Source organism: Trematosphaeria pertusa (assembly GCF_010094035.1).
Source record: "Trematosphaeria pertusa strain CBS 122368 unplaced genomic scaffold BU26scaffold_4, whole genome shotgun sequence".
Taxonomy (NCBI): domain Eukaryota; kingdom Fungi; phylum Ascomycota; class Dothideomycetes; order Pleosporales; family Trematosphaeriaceae; genus Trematosphaeria; species Trematosphaeria pertusa.
Window position 1 is genome coordinate 2,052,165 of NW_022987215.1, and position 18,511 is coordinate 2,070,675.

The window sequence follows — 18,511 nt, forward strand, 5'->3', positions numbered from 1 at the left end:
ATAAATAAATAAATAAATAAATAAATAAATAAATAAATAAATAAATAAATAAATAAATAAATAAATAAATAAATAAATAAATAAATAAATAAATACATAAATCAATCCAATCCAATCCAATCCCCAACCCAACCCAGCACTCCCAAAAATGAAATAGAAGTCCCAATCCACGGTTCCCAGCGCGTTAAGAAAAGAAATTCCAAACTTCCAACCTTGCAACCTCCTGCGGCTATTTCTGCCCGATAACTACCCCGGTAAATCTGAATCTGTCAGAGTTTAAATCCAACACCTCACGCAACCGACCGACCGACCGACCACCGACCTTTAAATACGAACGGCATGGCACCCACCCATCCACCCACTGGTAGATCTCGTATACGGACCGTGTTTCGAGACTTTCAGCTAGGAGATATGGCTATAGATGGACGAGATGTTAAGTGAATGAATAGAATAGTCGATTGAGGGGGAAAACATAGTCACCCAGACAGACAAACAGAAGCAGCATCTAATCTCTCATCATCAACAACAAGCAATGGTATCATTTCATTTCCGTGTCTCCGCCCCCCACCTAGCCCGCAAAACCCAACCCAGGCAGGCGAGGAGTCTACCGCGGAAACGACAACAACTACATCTATATAAAATCCGGTTTCCTGCTCTGCGCACTACCCATGGCGCGCCACACCGCGTCACCCGATGGGTGTCCGTCTACACATAGACAAAGGTCGGTTAGCCGCGAAAACCTGCTCCCCATCCCATCCCATCCCATTCCTCCACCCACAGATCCCGCTTCAATCCCCGAAACCCGCATGCGAAGGCACGAGCGAGCGCGCTCCGCCCACAACACAAAACGCCACGCTCAACATCAAGATATAAGAAAGTCGTAGTCGTTAACAACAGAACAGGCATGCAAGCCAGGCAGAAGGACAAAAGAGAAGTACAAGCGACCGCCAAAGTGGGTATATGTGCGTGTCGACGGGGTTTTGAAAGAGAGGCCGTTAGATAGATAGTGTAGGAGAAGTATATATGCGAGGGGTATATGCTGGATGGAGGCTTTACTGGAAGGCGCCTCTGATCTTGGCGTACAGTTCGGTGTCGAGAAAATTGTAGTTGGGATCCAGGAAGCAGAAGGGTGAGCGGAGCAACGTCTCGGCAGTGGGACGTTCGGCGGGGTCACTGCGTGTAGTCAGCCACTGATCGCAACGGGGAATAAGGATGCAACTTACATCGTGAAGCAGTCGTACATGAAGCTCAGGCCCTCCACCCCAATGACTCTAGAGACGTCCTCGGGGATAGGAGGAGCTTGGTTCAAACTGCCAAGCTTGTAGATTGCGCCGATAGCCTCTTCCTTGGACCAAGGTCGCTTTCCAGCGAACATCTCGAGCACCACGCAGCCGAGCGACCAAATGTCGACCTTGGCGGAGTAGCCCTGACCTTGCGAACGGATAACCTCGGGTGCCATCCAGAAGACGGAGCCTTGCATGCTGTTCGTGATATCGTTGCCGTAGATGTTATCAGTCTTCTTGGAAATACCGAAATCAGAGATCTTGCAAGTGCCGTCCAGATCGAGGAGGATATTGTCGGCCTTGAGGTCGCGGTGCAGGATACCCTCTCTGTGTAGGTACGACAGACCACACAGGGTCTGCCTGGTAAGAGAGCTGACCACACATTCCTCGAATTTACCGTGCTTGCGAATACAGGATCCGACCGAGCCACCGCTAATGTACTCGAGGAAGATGGAGATGCTGTATTCTTTGCGTTCACAGCCAAGATACTGCACGATGTTGGGGTGGTCCAGATGTTGCATCGTGTCGATCTCCTGGTCCAAACTCTTCACTAGCTCTTTGATCTTGTCCTTGTCTGAACCAGCGGCCTTTGGATTCACTTCAACTTGCTTCACTGCAATCAGCTCACCGGTGGTGATGTTCATACCGAGATAGACACGCCCGAATGTTCCCTTTCCGATGAGCTGACCCTTCATCCATTTGAAGGTGGGTTGGCGTTGCGGCAAGGGCAAGTGGTCTTGCGGAATGGTCTCCAGCTGGATCAACCGAGACCCTCTTGGCGGCTTCACCTGTTCGATCTTTGCGTGGAACATCTTGGTCGACTTCCTTCGCACAATGTCGCCACCACCGCGGAGAGTAGCAACGCGGGAGGGACCGGCCGCTGGGATACCCTGTCCGGTGAGAGGCCGCTTCTCGAGAGGTTGATATTGGGACTTGACAACCTCGCGAATAGACTTGGTCCGCCCAAGGCCCACGCCCGACTTCCTAATGTTGCGCTGCGCCATTGATTGGACGGAGGATCGATTAAGGACGGTGTTGGTGGAGGTCATGGTGCCGGTATCCTCAAACGAAGACATGGGAGTAACCGATCGACTGTCCCTAGAGAAATCGCTAGTGAGCTCAGTCGACGCATCTGTGTCGGTTACGTCTTCTTCGAGCATTGGCTGGTCAAGGTTGACGTTCGGGAAGAACTCGTCTAAGTGCTCTACCAGGGCTTCGGCAGGAGGACGATTCGCCCAAAGGTCGCTGGCAAACGATTCGCGCCGCATGAATCTATTCGTATCATCGGGTGAGTCCGTCCAAGTGGCAGAGGCAGCTGATTCCGGATGAGCGTCACTAGGCTGCGAGTTGCGCGTCTCGTCCGTGGCTGCACTGTGCTCGCCCGATCTATCCGCCACCCTGTCAAGCGAGTTCTTTGATCGCGAGGTCTTGAGAGTGAGCGAAGGGCGCTGGGTGCGTGAGTCGCTCGGAGTCGAGAAGCCACTCTTAGCGGGAGTTGGCGGGCCTGCCTTGGCTAACGGCATAGCAAACAAGCCTTCATCGGAATCATCTTCGTCCGAATCGACAGGGGCCAGCATGGGCGATTTAGAATGGAACGATACCCGTGTCTCTTCAAAGTCAAGCGTGGGCCCATACACCGAGACTCTTGACGGTTCTCTCGATAGTGTGGATGCTGGCGGATGTGCCGAGTGAGGGCTAATGTCTGGAGACCTTGTTCTAGAGTGTTGCTCGTCCTTGAGCTTCGCGATGGTCGGATTCGGTGCACTCGGCATCTTGAGCGTGAGACTTGGTCTATCGAGAGACACGTCGTCTGGTACATCTTCCTCATAGTCAGGTATCGTGAACGGCACATTGCCTTTGCTCATTGTAAGGGACCCAGGACTGCGAGGCGACCCACCTGGACTGTTCTTACCGGAACCTGAAGATCCCCCAAACCCACTTTCCTGCAATATTCTCTGCGACGGACGAACACTTTCAGGGGAGATATCTCGAGCGGAGTCCTTCGGGGGCGGTTTGGGAGGCGCTTTGTTTGCAGCGCCGACGGAACTGCCAACGGTGCCGGCACCAATGATGGCAGCAGCGATGCTGGATAGACCCGCTGATGGACCTTGCGGGATGGCTTTTCGCTTCGAAGGCTCTGCCTCGGTTGACCTCCGTTTGTTTTGAGAGTCCTCGCCGTCGGGCCACGACGTCCGGTCTTTCTTATTTTTTGACAGGGAATTGGCTTTAATGAGGGTGCTCGAATCTGGAGGTACAGGGGGAGGCTCCCTAAGCGGCACCAGCTGTTTGCTCTTTCTTCGATCATCGAAATGCCTCTTATCTTCATATGGAGACTCACGGCGCTCGTCAAAATCAATGACGCCCGGACTGTGGAAGCCGACCTCCCCAGGTGATGACCGACTGGGCGACGTCTCCTTTCTGAGCTTCTCTTGGCGAGACTTGAGATATGCTTCCTGCTTACGTTTGTTCTCTCGTTGGTGTTCCTCAGCAGCCTGGAGAAGCCTTTGGCGTTCTGTTTCGGGCAGATCATCGCCAACAGCCCAGGACGGCTCCGGTGCTCTGCTACCGCCATTCAAACGTTCAGCGACAGCCTCCGGGGTCAACTCGTCCCTTTCCGCGAGTTTCCGTAGACCGGCACTCTTCCCAGGGACCAGAGTGGATTCACCGGATTTAACATCAGGAGAGTCCAGCTGTGAGTCGGCATTCAGGCGCGCATATGTAGCCTCGTCTATTGGCTTTCCAGAAGGGGGCGGGATTGAGACACCTAAGCCGGCGGAAGGCGGTACGGTCGCTTCCCGCGGGACTTTGACGAATATCTTTAGATCGCCAAGCCTATTGCCGTACTGCGAGCGAACTTTCAGCAGCTTTGAGTCGGATAGAGGGTCGTCATGCTCGTATTGACCTGGGGAGGTGAGGTGTAGCTGAACACCGGGTATCTGGCTCAGGCCCCGATTGAGCTCTTCGCAAACGACTTCTCGCAGAGCAGCGGCTGAAGTCGCGCCGGAGACGTCCACGAGCCGGTAGTTCCAGCCGTCGGGCGTCACAAAGGCGAATCTGCGTTCGCTTTCCCTGGTTGAAGACCCTCTTCCACGCCCTATTGTCCGGCTTTCTGTGTCAGTTTGAGCGGAGCGTCTTGAGGGAGGACGATCATTCAACGACGTCTCGCTGGAGTTCATGCCCGACTTGGTAAAGCCAGCAAAATGCCGATGGCTCGCAGGACTGGTCGGGGAGTCTAGGCTAGTATCATCTGGGGAGGGGTGACCCTCATCCTTCTTCTTGTCGCGTCGCATGAACTTGGGCAGAAAACCCTTATGTTCTTTCGCACTCGTGGGGATCTCTGCACTATCGTGCCTCGACATGCCGGTCCCGGGCCGAGAGCCGTCGTATCCATTCCTTCGGCTCTCGTTGCGGTTCTCGTTGCGGCTCTCAGAGCGGCCGTCGAAAGACCTGCCCGACGGCGGCCCAGATCCTCCTGTGATGGAGCCCGCCGTCGCAAATGTGGACAAATTCGATTCCGAACTGTTGCCGCGCTGATGACTATAATATCGCGGAGCAGATGAGCTCAGTCCAGCACTCAGCTGGCTTCCATTGGTGGCGAGACGTGCCGACTGGAGAGCGGGGCTATGCTGCGGGCTTGCTTGCCTCATTGCATCCCGATGGCTCATTGCACCGAATGACGAAGGGGTAAATTCTCCGGACGCATTAGGGCTGTGTCGTTTAGTTTTCGAGTCTAGGTCTCGCAGCACATTCTTGGAATACTCGCTGCGACCAGCCGCTTCGTTGTAGTCTGGAGGCGGTCCAAGGCCAGGCACGGTGAAGTTGCGCTGGGTCGATATCCGTCTAGGCGCCGTAGCAGATGCAGGGGAGTTCAAAGGCATTTGTCGTCCAGGACTCTCCTCACCACCTCCTGCAGTTGTGGGCGTGGAGCCAAAGTCCATCCGAGTTCCCAGATAGGGTGAGTTCTCGAGCGTCCCCTCTGTACCTGCACTGGCCAGAGTCATTCCAGTATCAGCACGTTGCGGCATCCGCACGTTGCTCGAGCTTCCAGTCTCCACAATGGCACGCACTAGCCTACGTAGCTTTCGACCCTCATCCCTCTCTCTGTTTTGGTCCCAGCCGGTTCCACTTGCGGTGCATTGCTTCGCCAGCTGAGGAAAGATGACCTGGTGCATCATAGCAACGTTACCCTTCCCGCCATGGCCTCTCCCGATTTCGAGGAATCTTGATCCTTCCAGACCCAACGCCTTAAACGTCTCCTGCCAATCCCTCGAGAAGCTATTGTTGGCCAACCACATCTGCACGCGCTCGGCAGGCCATTGTGTAGCAGCATCGTGCGGCGATATTGGGGTTGTTCCAGCGCTTTCAGTGCGATAGTAGACACTGCCATGCGCCTGTGGGTTCGGGTTCTGGAGCGTGGCGGTTGGCGGTCCCGGCGAGTCATATGTCTGGGCTCTGTCGGTGGGAATATTGAGGTGACTGCGATTAGACGGGGCATAGCTCGTGCTGGTACCATACTGGTCCTGTGCAGGAAAGCTGGTGGCGGAACCTTCGGTGTTGGCAGAATAATTCTCTTCGCGATAAAAGGCCGGCTCGATGTACTGCCTTGAAGTGTGAAGAGGCGGAATGCCAACCCCCGGACCAAATGACTCTCCGCCTGGAATGTATGTCGCTGAGGTCAAAGGGGCCTCCTGCTGTTGCGGTTGAGTTTGAGGTGGCGGCCCAGACGGTGGAGGAGGGAGGCCTGGCTGGTAGCTGTGATAGAGGCTGGGATTGTAGCCCTGAGGCTGGTACTGTCGCGGCGCGCCCCAACCATAGTTCTGAGGCGGAGGGGGTATATTGATGCCGCCAAGAGTGTTCGTATTGACGGGTCGGGGAGGAGGCGGCGGGAGGTTGTTGATGTTATGAGGAGCGGGCGTCGAGGTGGGCTGGGGAGGCGGTGGGGGGATGTACTGATGCATGACGGGCTTTTGCAGATAGCTTTGCTGCCGCTGTATGAGGTTCGGGTCCGCAACGGTATGCGCCCGGCCCCGCGGGCTGGTCGAGTAGGAGTTGTTCCCCGGCGACAGCAGCGGATAGGGTGAACTTGTTCCGCCGGAGGGTATAAGGAGCGACGAGGCAGGCGAGCCCACGCTCGGCACGTCGTTCAGCAGCAGATCGTTGGGCACGCCAAGGTTGGAGCGGCTCGCAGAGAGGGGGGTGGGAGGGCCGCGACGGCCTGATCTATCAGAGGTATTCGAGATATTGGACGAGGAGCGCTGGCGCGACGCAATTGTCATGTCTAGGCCTTCTGGAGCGGTGCGTGGGCGGGCTCCTCAGCTTGATCTACGTGCGGTCTGCGCATTACGGCATGACGGTGCGGCAGAAGGGTGACTCGGCGGTCGGTGTCGTCTCGACTCAAAGAAGGTATGGGTATGAGCGCTCCGAGCTCTTTGCTGTGTGCGAGTGCGCGGGCGGGAGCGGAGCCTGATGCCAAGGTCGAGCGGGCGGCTGCGCTTTGGTTCACTGCGAGGTCCAGACACACGCCAACATGCCAGGAGACGGTGTAGCAGTAACGAGGGGAGCTATTAATGCCGTGGAGGAATGCAGGCTCGCAGGATGGTGTAAGCGGAGGTCAAAAAAAGGCAGGCCGCAGCTCTTGGGGAGGTCCGGCGCTTGCAGCGAGGTAAGGCTCTAGGCGCAACAAGGATGGGCCGAGGCGAACAACGGGCGGATGCAGCTACGCAGCGGGCGGGTGCTGCGCGCTCGAGGGGATAGAGATGGGAGGGACAGAACGGCGGGGGACAAGGACGGCGCGGGAGCGATTGAGAAGACGGGCTGGCGAGCGGAGGGCTGGGGTTGGGTTGGTGTGAGATGTGAGGGCTGCGCGGCGGTGCGCAGTTCGTACGCACGGGCCCCGGTGAGGCTTGATTTGTCGGAACGGGCAGCACACGAGCAGTTGCACTCCGCAAGAGAGGCGATAGTGGTGGTGATTCCGCACAACACCGTCTCTGGACGAAAGACAGCGGGTATTCCAGGCTCTGCGACGTCTAGAATCCAGTGTGGTCTGACAGCTGTCCGCTGCCTCTCCGCTGCGTGTCGCGACTCCAGCGGTCTCAGCGCGCACCAGCCAGGCCAGCTCAGCGATGGGACAGCGGGCGGAGAAACGCTGGGCCGAATGGCAGCGGCCGGCGGCTCGGTGCCGCCACACCAGCAGCGAAACCTACCCTTTCCTTTGTTTGTACTCGGGTTTCGGATCGCGGTTGCGATGCACTCTTTCTGCCGTGAAAGCAGTATCTACACAGTATCGACGATGCGTCTCAACTAGGCCGTTCCTCAGCGCATCCACGCAGGTCCGCTGTAGGACGGCCGTCTGCACGGGTTCGCGTGCCGGATGTCTGACCACCATCGCATATGCACAGTACGCGCTTTAGCGACTCGCCATCACCCAAGGATGCCCAGGTGCCCTATACTCACCGCACCTTTCCTTTTGCCCTACCGGGCGCGGTATACATTGTGCCTGCCAAGCGTCGCAGACGCCGGCCAATCGCGAAATGTTTCACTTGCTTTTCTCACCCTTCACTAGTCCAGCCATACTCACCAACCTCTAGCATATCAGTCTTTCAACATGCCAGACTAGAGCACTTAGCTTGAGTTCCCGTTGCAACAAGTGTGGCCGATCGGGACGTAGAAGGGTAAGAAAAGAGGACAGAATTCTCGACAGCTACATCCGCGGACGGAAATCACCTGCGCCGTCTCACAATCGCATTCTCGACCGCGACTGTCTCCACAGGCCGTTACCACTCTGTGCTACTACGCGCGAGCTGTTATTGAACGCATATCTGTCACGCCATGTGAGCTGATAAACTGCCTGACTAACCCTGCACCTCCGTTACCAGCGCGTCATAGCTGTCAATTATTTAAGAGAGCCGCGCCCAACCGCCGCAGCTACAGCACCACCCCAACACCGCTTTCCACCCTCATATACTCTTAACCAACTGCCAATTGACACAATGGCACTCGATCTGAGGTCGCAAGCACTCAAGAACCCGATTGACGTCGCAGAGGTGAGCTTTCGTGGACAGATTTTCACATGAACGCGCCCCTCGCTGATACGGTTGACAGTACCTCTTCCGGCGGCTCAAGCAGGTTGGCGTGCAGTCGGTCCATGGTCTCCCGGGAGACTACAATCTTGTCGCTCTCGACTACATTTCCAAGGTCGGATTGCGTTGGGTGGGCAATTGCAACGAGCTCAATGCTGGTATGTGACGCTCCCGCTACCCCTCATCGTGCCCCTCCATGCGGAAGCTCCGGAGCACAGCTTCTCAACCATATGCGCGACATCTAACTTGATATCTGCAGGCTACGCTGCCGATGGCTACGCACGCGTCAAGGGCGTGTCTGCCATCGTAACCACTTTCGGTGTGGGCGAGCTGTCCGCCGTCAACGCCCTCGCCGGTGCCTTCTCCGAATACGTCCCCATCGTGCACATCGTCGGATACCCGACCACAGCGGCCCAGAGAGATGGGCTCCTCCTCCACCACACCCTCGGCAATGGCGACTATCTTGTCTTCTCGAAGATGTCCGCTCAGATCTCCTGCGCCGTCTCGATGCTCAACGACTCCCATGAGGCGGCTACCCTGATCGACAATGCGATTCGCGAGTGCATCCTGAAGTCTCGGCCCGTCTACATTGCACTGCCAACCGACATAGTCCAGAAGAAGGTAGATGGCGACAGGCTGAATACACCGCTAGATCTAGCGTACCCTCCGAACGATCCGGAGAAGGAAGACTATGTGGTCGACGTCGTGTTGCGCTATCTCCATGCTGCCCGCAACCCCGTCATTCTCGTCGATGCCTGTGCCATCCGTCACCGCGCCTTGGATGAGGTCCACGAGTTTGTTGAGAAATCCAAGATACCTGTGTTCGTCGCACCCATGGGTAAGGGCGCCGTGAATGAGACTCTTCCCAACTACGGCGGTGTCTACGCAGGCGACGGTAGCAACAGGGGAGTTCGCGAGCGTGTCGAATCCGCAGACCTTATTCTCAGCATCGGCGCCATCAAGTCCGACTTCAACACTGCAGGCTTCACATACCGCGTCTCGCAGCTCAACACCATCGACTTCCACAGCTATGGCGTCAAGGTCCGATACTCTGAGTATCCTGGTGTGCGCATGAACGGCGTACTGAGGAAGGTCACGGCAAAATTGGGCAAGCTGAACATTGAAGTTGGCCCGAACCCCAACAACGAGATCCCTGAGGTCGAGCTCATGTCACCCGAGCCCACCATCACCCAGGCTTGGTTCTGGCCGCGCTTGGGACAGTGGTTGCAGCCGAACGATATTGTCATCACTGAGACAGGAACCGCCAACTTCGGTATCTGGGAGACTAGGTTCCCCGCTGACGTCACGGCTATCTCTCAAGTCCTCTGGGGCAGCATCGGCTATGCGACGGGCGCATGCCAAGGCGCAGCACTCGCCGCCAAAGAAAAGGGCATCAAGCGCACCATCCTCTTCACCGGCGACGGCTCCTTCCAGCTCACCGCCCAGGAAGTCAGCACCATGCTGCGCAACGGGCTGAACCCCATCATCTTCATCATCTGCAACAACGGCTACACCATCGAGCGCTTCATCCACGGATGGAAGGACGCTTACAACGACGTGCAAGAGTGGAAGTACAAGGACCTGCCCGCCGCTTTCGGTGCTCAGAGGGGCCAGGTGCTCACGTACCGGGTGGAGTCGAAGCAGCAGGTCGAGCTGCTCTTCATGGACAAGGAGTTCTCAGGCGGCGACACCAAGCAGCTGAGGTTTGTGGAGCTGGTGATGCCGTGGGATGATGCGCCGCAGTCGTTGAAGAGCACGGCGGAGAGCGCGGCGAAGAGGAATGCCGAGGCGGCTATGTCGCCGGCTTAGAGAAGCGTTCCTCGTGTTCTAACAAGGATGAAAAGGTGATTGGGAGGGCTAATCAAGGGTCTTGAATGGCGTTTTCTGGGCCTGGGAATTAGAATGGCGGAACGGATGGGTGGATAATGAGATTATGAACCAATCAATGAAATAAAATCAGCTTGTCGGTATATTCAATCACTCCGAGCTCACCAAGTCGCATCTTCTCACTGTTAGGAAGGGTCGGCAGGGATCGGAACTGAGGCTCAGAGTGGGTCCACACGTGGCGAGATTTCGAAGACAAGCGATCTGCCTAGATGCGAGATTTTGTCGAAGAAACAAAGATCTAGTGGCTGCCCAGCGCGGCCCGGTCGGCCGCGCTTCGGAAGGCGTCGCTCGCTGGCGTTTCTGGAAGCCCGCGTTTAAGCGCCTACACGCGATCTTAACATCGGTTTCCAAGGTTGTGCTTGATTTGACTTGGCTATTCTTGGCCTTTTTGGCTGGTTTTGGGGGTGATGGGATGGATGGATGTGTGTGTGGACTGTGTTGTTTGGCTTGAGTAGATTGGGTTGTTTGTTTGTTTGTTGCAGCCTTGAGCGAGCGCCCGGGGATAGGTTATCACTGGGGTTGCAGACTTGGGTGGATGGATGGATGGAGGCTAGGATTAGTTAGGGGGAGACAATGCTCTTGGAATGTGAATGCGAATAGAGCTATCTTGATTTTTTCGATCGGTTTTGAAGGGTAGGATAGGGTGGCTTGCGGAGTGAGTGAGCGCCCCGAGCGGAGCGCTTGTCGGGTTGGAGTTCGTAGGGCTGGGGAGTTGGTGCTACTCACTGGTCGCCTGGGATGGAAGGACGACGGCGGGGAAGTCCATGCCGAGCGAGGATTTAGAGCAAGTGATGGCAGGGAGGGGGACGGAGGTGCTGAAAGTTGGTGCAGTGCGGGGGGTGGTTGGGCGGTGCGTGGTGCGTTGGTACTACGGTGAGTGGAGTGGATGGGGATCGGGGAATGGGTGACCAGGGGGTGGCTGGCGGTAGATGGGATGGTGCGGGTCTAATCCAGGCGATTATCGGTTCTGCTGCTACGGGCGCTTTCTCGAACGGCACCGAAGCTGGGGTTGTGGCCAGTACGTGCAGTTTCGAGCGTTTCCTCTGTCGCAGCATGCGCGCCGCAAAGAACGCAGGCTTGGACTTTCCCTTCGATATTAGTGTGCCTGCTGAGATGCCCTGCTTCGGGACGGTTGCTGGGCAGTAGGGTGGGTGTTTGATGGGGATTGCGAATGGGAAGTCGGATCTAGATTAGTGGGATGGAAGGGGGAAGAGCCGAGGCTGACGCTGACGCTGACGCTTATACAGCGAATAAGGTAGTTCCCTTTGGTTGAGCAGTCGTGTTTCGGATACTGGATGGCGAGAAAGCAGGGAGTAATGGTATGGTGCAGGTTGTGGTTATGCCGGTCGCGAAGAGGTGGATTGCGTACCTAAGGTACGTCCGGCGTAGCCATGCGTGTTTCCTGCCATTGCTGCGCCCCGTATGTTCTACGTAGAGTACGAAGCATTTCGACGACAAAGCGGTGCTAGTTTCGACTTCGATGTTGGCGTGCCGCATGTGCCGTGACAATACTCTCCTTGTGCCACGGATGCTCCTCTGTTGGCGCCACTTCGTATCTGCACAGCCACACTTCGTACTCGCATCGAGTAGGCAACTTCTCGGCGGACATCAGCTCGACTCTCTCTCTTCTCAGCACATTCCCAAACTTCTTCAATGACATTATTTTTCTCAGTATCTCCAAGTATTCCTGTGCTCGCTCTTCCATGCCTCCACGAAAGTTCACCCTTCCGTTCTTCTCTCCTCGGACAAAGAGCAAGCCCTCCGAACATCCTAATACCACCCCATCAGCCATTCACACGCCGCAGCATGCAAAGCCTCAACCTCAGCAAGCGCATCCACAGCAACAATCACTCTTCTTCTCCAAACTCCCACCGGAACTCCGCATCGAAGTATACCAGCTCCTCATCCCCCGCTCCAAATGCATCTCCGTCGAAACCAGGCAGGCCATGCTCAGACACATGCCATTGGACCCTGAATGCACCAACGAAGAGGAACGCAAACCGTGGACGCGAGACCCGCGCCGGATCGTGGAAGAACACGACACGGAGTGGCATCGCAGACCGCGGATGACGCAGTGGGATTACGGCTGGACGAGGGGCGATGTGCAGGAACTAGACGTGTTTCTAGCGTGCCGGCGGATGTGAGTGCGTGCGCTGCGGTATGCTGTAGACCCCGCTGATGGCCGTACGTAGATACCACGAGGTAGCGGAGTTATTGTATTCCTCCCGGACGTTCTGCATCGGGTCACCTATTACGCTCGTAAAGCTGTACGAAACGATCCCTTTGCGGCACTTCAACCGCATCGCCGCCCTGCAGATGATCTTCTGCGCTAACTACGCGGCACCAACCGCGCCAGTCAACATCTCTACCTTCCGCCGGTTCCGCAATATCCTCATGCAGATGCCGAACCTGCGGGAGTTACGCATCGTTCTTCCTAGCGAATGCTGGCGCGGATGCTTCATGGATCTTAAGGAGGGAGAATCGGACACACTGCGCCTGGAGACGAGAGAGCATTGGCGGCTCTATCATGCGCTTTGTAGTTGTGGTATCTACGATGCTGTTGAGTGTCTGGTGTGGCTGAGGGAGATTAGGTGTGAGAATATTAGGGTATTGTTTTTGGAGAAGCGCTGGGAGACGGCACCGGATGGGAGTGTCGATAGCCTGCCTTGGGTGGCAAGGACGGAGTTGCGGGTCGGGGACGGTGAGTTTGTAAAGTGTGGGTGGGATTGGTGGAAGGGATGAGATGCGCTGGTTGGCGGTCTTTGCGATGGTGATAGTCTAGCCGTATTCATGCCGTCTCTGGGGATAAATAATTGCGGGAAAGACAGTACGAGCCCTGCATCTGGACTGAATACCCAAAGACTGAATGACTTTGACGTGGGGCATTTGACCTGGAGAAATATGCGCAAAGCTACTTAGGCTGTGCAAGCCGAATGACGATGAGTCCGGTCTAGATTTTAGGTGATATATTCGCCTGGTACGAGTAGTATGGCAAGATCCACGAGATTAGTCGATCTGTTTGAACTGCCCCTAGAGATCGTATACGATATCATCGCGACAGCGGTTCAAGATGAAGATGTATCCCAATTTATCCGTTTGCCGGGTGGGTTTTGGTGGGGGAGGGGGAGGGGGGAAGGAATCGTAAGTGTCAACCTTGTCGAGTTCATATTAGCGCCGATATTCTCTAGGCTTGTTCGAGCGCGAAGTAACAGGATCTTTGCGTCCCTCCTCGCTATAGGATAGCCGGGAGTCGAGAAGGTCCAAGCCTTGTGCTTTCTCTTTCGCCGTGATCTAGAGTGTCTATAAGGCCATTTCCGTCTCTTGGAATCCACTCAATGTCCATAACCCTGGCGATGAACGCTGGAAGTGTTGCAGTAATGCACTTCCTGCTCAGATCCGAAGCATCGTTATAAGAATCCAGGCTAGCGGGAACAGTCTGGGAAACACCGTAGTCTTTAATTTGGACGCTTAAAGATAGTGATGGGTGGTAATGGAACATGGTGGTATGGCAGCTTATCTACATCGTTGGAATGGGACGTCGAGGTGGCTCTGGAAGACGCGTTGAGCGAAGCCGAGGTAATGCAGGTTTCCAGTTCTTCCAACCGCACGATGATGAGTCCTCTGACGATGGAGTGAAGCTATCGATGGAGAAGGTTGGCGATGAGTTGGTGCGAGGAAGGGGAGGACTCGACCTCGGTACTGAGATGCGCCTTCCCTAAAGCGTGTTTAGCGTGTTTTGGCTGCACGTCAACGTCGCCCTTGCGCTCTTCTTGGCCGCTGGATCATCTGTCACCCCTCAATGCTTCATAAAGCAATCAACAATTCATTTAGTTCTTTCATTATTGTACCACAATGTATTCTGTACCACCACAGAGCTTCCGGTTGTCTGAACATTTCGAAGACCACACCTCGCACATTCCTCTCGCGAACACAATCCGTCATTATTGGACTCCATCTGCAGCCGACTCCATCAACACCAAGATCACATCTCCGGCAATCAGTTTGCAGCCAGCACATCATGAATGCGTTTGGCTATCACGTTTACCAAAGGAACATCCTGAGACAATTGTTCGCTGTACTCCGGAAGTCAGCAATGTGCCGAACCATAGCATCAGACTGCTTACCTTGGATATGCCATTGGAATGCGTGACTAGAAGGGCCGCCGACGATGGACCTTCGCCGCCGGGAACCGAGTACTAACCGTGGCTTCTCCGGTGTCATCGCCTGCACCGTCTGGCTTCGGTTTCATCGTAGCCTCGCCCCGCTGGTCACCACCCTCATGGTAGGGAGCGGCCTCGAGGATCGCACCGTACACCTTCGACCGCGTCAGATGATAGTACTTCTCGACGGTACCTCGGCCCAGAGACCAGTGGTACTTGTCGTCCAACCTATCCCGGATGTCCCTGAAATCGAGACCCTCAAGATCCTTCCAGACGACAATTGCAGCCTTCTCGATTACCTTGTGGCCTTGTCCTAGATAGCTCGCCGTGTTTCGCGCGTACTTTGGTTGGGAGATATCATCCTGGGCGACTTGAGTATCTTGAGCGGCCATCTCGCGAACGCCGCCAACGTTCCGAACAGGATCGGCAGCGGTGATATTGAGCTTGACGCGTTCCTTGTTCGCCTCACCATCGATCTTCGATACCTTAAGAGCGCGTTTCTTGCCTCGTCGCAAGGTGTTCTTCCCAATCGGACCTTGGATCTCCTCAAGAGGCTTTACGCCGTACTTCCTAGCGAGTCGCTGCAACGCCCGAATGTGCCGCCGACGGATCGCCTCTTCCACCGCCTTACTCCGCGGGAACATCTCGCCGAACAGTCGAGTGGCCTCGGTATAGCTCTTGTCTTGCTCATCAAGCCAATAGATGATCATGCTGTTCTGGTGGTTCTCCGTTGGCCCATATGGAGAGCTATTGGGATCTGGCGGGCTGGTTCCGTCGCGCGGCGGCATACGGATCGACTTGATAGTCTGGAAGGGCAACTTGATGATGCCCTCCTCGTCCAACTCAGGCTCCACGGCGTTCACCTTGGCGCGCTTCTCATGACCCTGCTCTGGCGGCGTGATCGTGTGCTTGCGGCCAGTCTCGACTTCACCCGTGGTGCGCCCAACAGTGGCTTCAGATGACACCACGCCCTTGGGCTCCATGCCGGACGGATTGCTCTCGTGGTCCGAAAGTTCTATCTCCTTCTCTGACGATAGCTCCGAGCTTCCGGGAGTATTGATATTCTTATAGTCCCAGTTATCTGTCATAGGTGTGTCCGGCGAGGTGGTCGTCGGGGTGGACTGGTTGCCGGACGCACATGTACTAGGACCAGGTGTAAGGAAAGTATCCGCCTGAGGCGACTCGTCGGGCGGAGCGCCGCCAGACTCGGACATATCGATTCCAGTCATGATGGGCGTGGGACGAGGAGCGGGAGAGGACATGTTGGCTGGCCTCGAACGAGTAGTAGCTCAGCAACAGTTGTCTATCAGACTGACGGGTTAGCTTGTTCCGCTGCTAATTTGGGCAGATTACAACCTACGGTACAGATTTGATTGTAACGATCGTATGTGGTTGGAGTGTTGGTGCGATGGTAGAACAACGTCGAGAAAGAGCGAGGCTCTTTAAAAAGCATACGCGACGTGCATACGCGACGTGCAACGCCAAGGTTGTAGGGAAAGGCAAAAAAATTTCACAATGATCCAATCGTGGTAGTGGGATTGCTTTCACTACTTCAACCGAACCGAACGTGTAAATGGACCAACCGTTGACCTCCGAAACACGCAAGAACCATACTTTTCCATCATAACGCCGAAACTGCATTCACTCTTTCAGTGACAGAAACTTGGGATGGAAGATTGATTATTATTCATGGTCGTCTAGCCGGCGTAAGCTTGCCGGACGGTCGGTGAGGTTCCTCCATGTCGGCACTGCCGGCCACAGGGAAGACGTCTCCTTGACGAGCTCCATCTGCTTGAACTGGTTGTGCAGCGTTGCTGCTCAGCCTGGTAATGGTGGCTTGCGGCACAGGTTCGACAGCCTGATGGCTAGGCGGATATAGCTGCTGCACGGTATTGGCAGAGATCGATTCGTCTAGCTTGGTTGCCAGCAGCTTGGCTGTATCCTCCCACGACTTGCCCTCAGTGCGCGACTTCTTCATGAGCGTGGTGCCCTCGCCTCCAACTTTGCCTGTCAGCCTCGCCACATTCGGTTTCTCGCAGATAATTGTAGTACTGCTGTTGTAGCTGGGTGTGGCCGAGGGGGCAGTGTCAGCCTTCAAGCGCTTCGGGCCACGAGTCTCTCTCCAGTATTTCATGCCCTGCGGAGGTAGGGATGCTGGTCGTTTCAGGGGCATCGCCGAGTCGGGAACGGGATCCTCCCGGTCACGAAGTAGATACAACCGGTGGAACTCCTCCCGGAGATCAGTACCTAGCCGGTCCAGCGCAGACTGTATATCCGGCGACAGCTTTTGCGTCTTGACTTCGGAATTCGCGACAGCCATCTTGTGGATCTCTGCCGTCTCCTTCTTCGAAACCACGACTCCTCCGCTACAGTCGACCTTGATCACCCTCTTGATACCATCAATCGGCAACTGAACATTGGGACGGAGCCCGTGTTCCTCCTTAAGTACGTCCATGGACTTCTTGAAGGCCTTAGCAATCGACGATGTTAGGATGCCATGCTTCTGCTCTTGAACCAGCAACTTTTGGATCTCCTTGTCGGTGTAGTCGCAAAGAGCAGGATCCCGCCAGAAGATGATAAGGTTGCTTATCAGGTCTTCCGATGGGCTATAGGGCATATAGCCTTCACATGGGCGACCAACAGCAGCGCCAGGGACTGAGGGGTGGTTGAAGAGCAGGATGGAGCGCACGTATCCGGGCAGCCTCGATCGTCCTTCCAGAGATCGTGTCCTTCACATGTCTCTGTTCGGTCACATTGGCCGGAATACCCTCCGTTTTGTAAGGATCTTTGTCATCTAGGCCGTTCTTTACGTTGCCCTTCTCCTTTCCGGGACGCTTCGTGTGCCTGCTAAACACACGTTTCTTGCTTGACTTGGCTCCTGATTTAGCACCCGATTCGACGTTGCACTCGTTCTCTGTGGCTGCCTCGTTCGCATCCGTTACATCCGAGTTCTGGCAAGGCATGGCGGTACCACCCCACTAGTATCGCGAGGGGCGCTAATGCGGGCACCCATCGAACCGAAACGAGTCATCGACGGAATGTCGGAAGCGGGATCTAGAAGTGAGGTCAGGCATATGGCCTCCCTTAAACTTGAGATCGGACTTATCATCCTGCGCGGTTCCGGCGACGGCGGTGCGGCGATAGACGCTGTGGATCGAGTGATCGAACACGGCCTCGGACTCATCCTGCGTGAGGACGACGCCCCAGTAGTCCCTCCGACCGGAGTCGGGTTCACCCTTCGACGGGCCCATGACGGTAGCGGTGCGGCGAGTCGACAAGTTGAAGTGGTACCCCGCAGACGGTTAGCGCTTCTATATGGAGGAGAGGAAGCCGAAGACTCACGATGTAATATCTAGGCGACACGGTCTGAGGCTGCAGGTTCCGCGGGATGCGAGTAGTCGGCGAATGTGGGATTCGCTGTCCGCTGTCCGTTGTTGTCAGTCCTAATCTTCGACTCAATCGGAGAGGGCCGGCCACGTTACACCTGAGTGCGGCGTGTTGCCTTCCCTGTATGGTCAGCGAGCTTGCTAAAGCAGCGACGTAGTATGGAATGAACGTACCGATTCGAAGTCTGGCGGTGGGTCGACGCTTTGCTGATGACGGGGTGCGATTGGGAGAGGGATGGAAAGCGGCAGCGGGCGATGCTTTACATACCCTTGAGGTGAGCACGCCATCGGCAAAGCGGTGCATTCGGCTCGTGGCCGGAGAATTTTCGTCGCAGTTGATTCACCGTAAGCCGTTCGTCAAGGAATCCCTCTACTAGTGGTAACGAGCTTGTGAGGACGTCGACGTCGATGAGGCTGCTGATGCGATGCCCCCATCGTACCGGCTCGGCCACCTACCAGGAGCAAAAAGAGGCATAAAGAACAAGAACGCTCCACCGGCCTACAGCATGGCGGAGAGACGTATTAGCTCCCGAGAGCGCTGACGGGGGTGCGCAAGTACGTCGCCGGAGACGCTACCATCGCGGCCTCGACTCGCTTTATGCTCTGCGACCCTCATCCTCGCGAACATTAGTCAAGACGTCGAGACGCCGCATTTGAGCTAGTAGTTATCTTATCCATGATGCTGTATATGCTACCTCGGACGCCGTGGCCTCTAT

The 18,511-nt window shown here is 55.8% G+C and overlaps 6 protein-coding genes across 6 annotated transcripts; 2 read left to right on the top strand and 4 right to left on the bottom strand.

Moving 5' to 3' along the window:
- Window positions 1–1,052: 1,052 nt before the first annotated feature.
- Window positions 1,053–6,559, bottom strand: BU26DRAFT_421242 (MAP kinase; the record flags this gene model as incomplete). The annotated part of the gene is made up of 2 exons (XM_033823399.1): window positions 1,053–1,173; window positions 1,224–6,559. 2 exons carry the CDS (start codon window positions 6,557–6,559, stop codon window positions 1,053–1,055), a joined length of 5,457 nt encoding a protein of 1,818 aa, XP_033687423.1.
- Window positions 6,560–8,272: 1,713 nt separating this feature from the next.
- Window positions 8,273–10,171, top strand: BU26DRAFT_421864 (pyruvate decarboxylase; the record flags this gene model as incomplete). The annotated part of the gene is made up of 3 exons (XM_033823434.1): window positions 8,273–8,326; window positions 8,385–8,520; window positions 8,622–10,171. The coding sequence occupies 3 exons, from the start codon at window positions 8,273–8,275 to the stop codon at window positions 10,169–10,171; spliced, it is 1,740 nt and encodes a 579-aa protein (XP_033687424.1).
- A 1,225-nt stretch (window positions 10,172–11,396) lies between these two features.
- Window positions 11,397–11,885, bottom strand: BU26DRAFT_256834 (uncharacterized protein). The gene has a single exon (XM_033821212.1). The coding sequence runs from the start codon at window positions 11,744–11,746 to the stop codon at window positions 11,489–11,491; it is 258 nt and encodes an 85-aa protein (XP_033687425.1). The 5' UTR covers window positions 11,747–11,885; the 3' UTR covers window positions 11,397–11,488.
- A 5-nt stretch (window positions 11,886–11,890) lies between these two features.
- On the top strand, window positions 11,891–12,743 carry BU26DRAFT_257009 (uncharacterized protein). The gene is made up of 3 exons (XM_033821213.1): window positions 11,891–12,389; window positions 12,442–12,516; window positions 12,606–12,743. The coding sequence occupies exons 1-3, from the start codon at window positions 11,953–11,955 to the stop codon at window positions 12,685–12,687; spliced, it is 594 nt and encodes a 197-aa protein (XP_033687426.1). The 5' UTR covers window positions 11,891–11,952; the 3' UTR covers window positions 12,688–12,743.
- Window positions 12,744–14,214: 1,471 nt separating this feature from the next.
- BU26DRAFT_517054 (uncharacterized protein) lies at window positions 14,215–16,084 on the bottom strand. The gene has a single exon (XM_033828476.1). The coding sequence runs from the start codon at window positions 15,669–15,671 to the stop codon at window positions 14,400–14,402; it is 1,272 nt and encodes a 423-aa protein (XP_033687427.1). The 5' UTR covers window positions 15,672–16,084; the 3' UTR covers window positions 14,215–14,399.
- A 12-nt stretch (window positions 16,085–16,096) lies between these two features.
- Window positions 16,097–17,660, bottom strand: BU26DRAFT_502896 (uncharacterized protein; the record flags this gene model as incomplete). Its single annotated transcript, XM_033826668.1, has 3 exons — window positions 16,097–17,064; window positions 17,099–17,253; window positions 17,428–17,660. 3 exons carry the CDS (start codon window positions 17,658–17,660, stop codon window positions 16,097–16,099), a joined length of 1,356 nt encoding a protein of 451 aa, XP_033687428.1.
- Window positions 17,661–18,511: the final 851 nt, after the last annotated feature.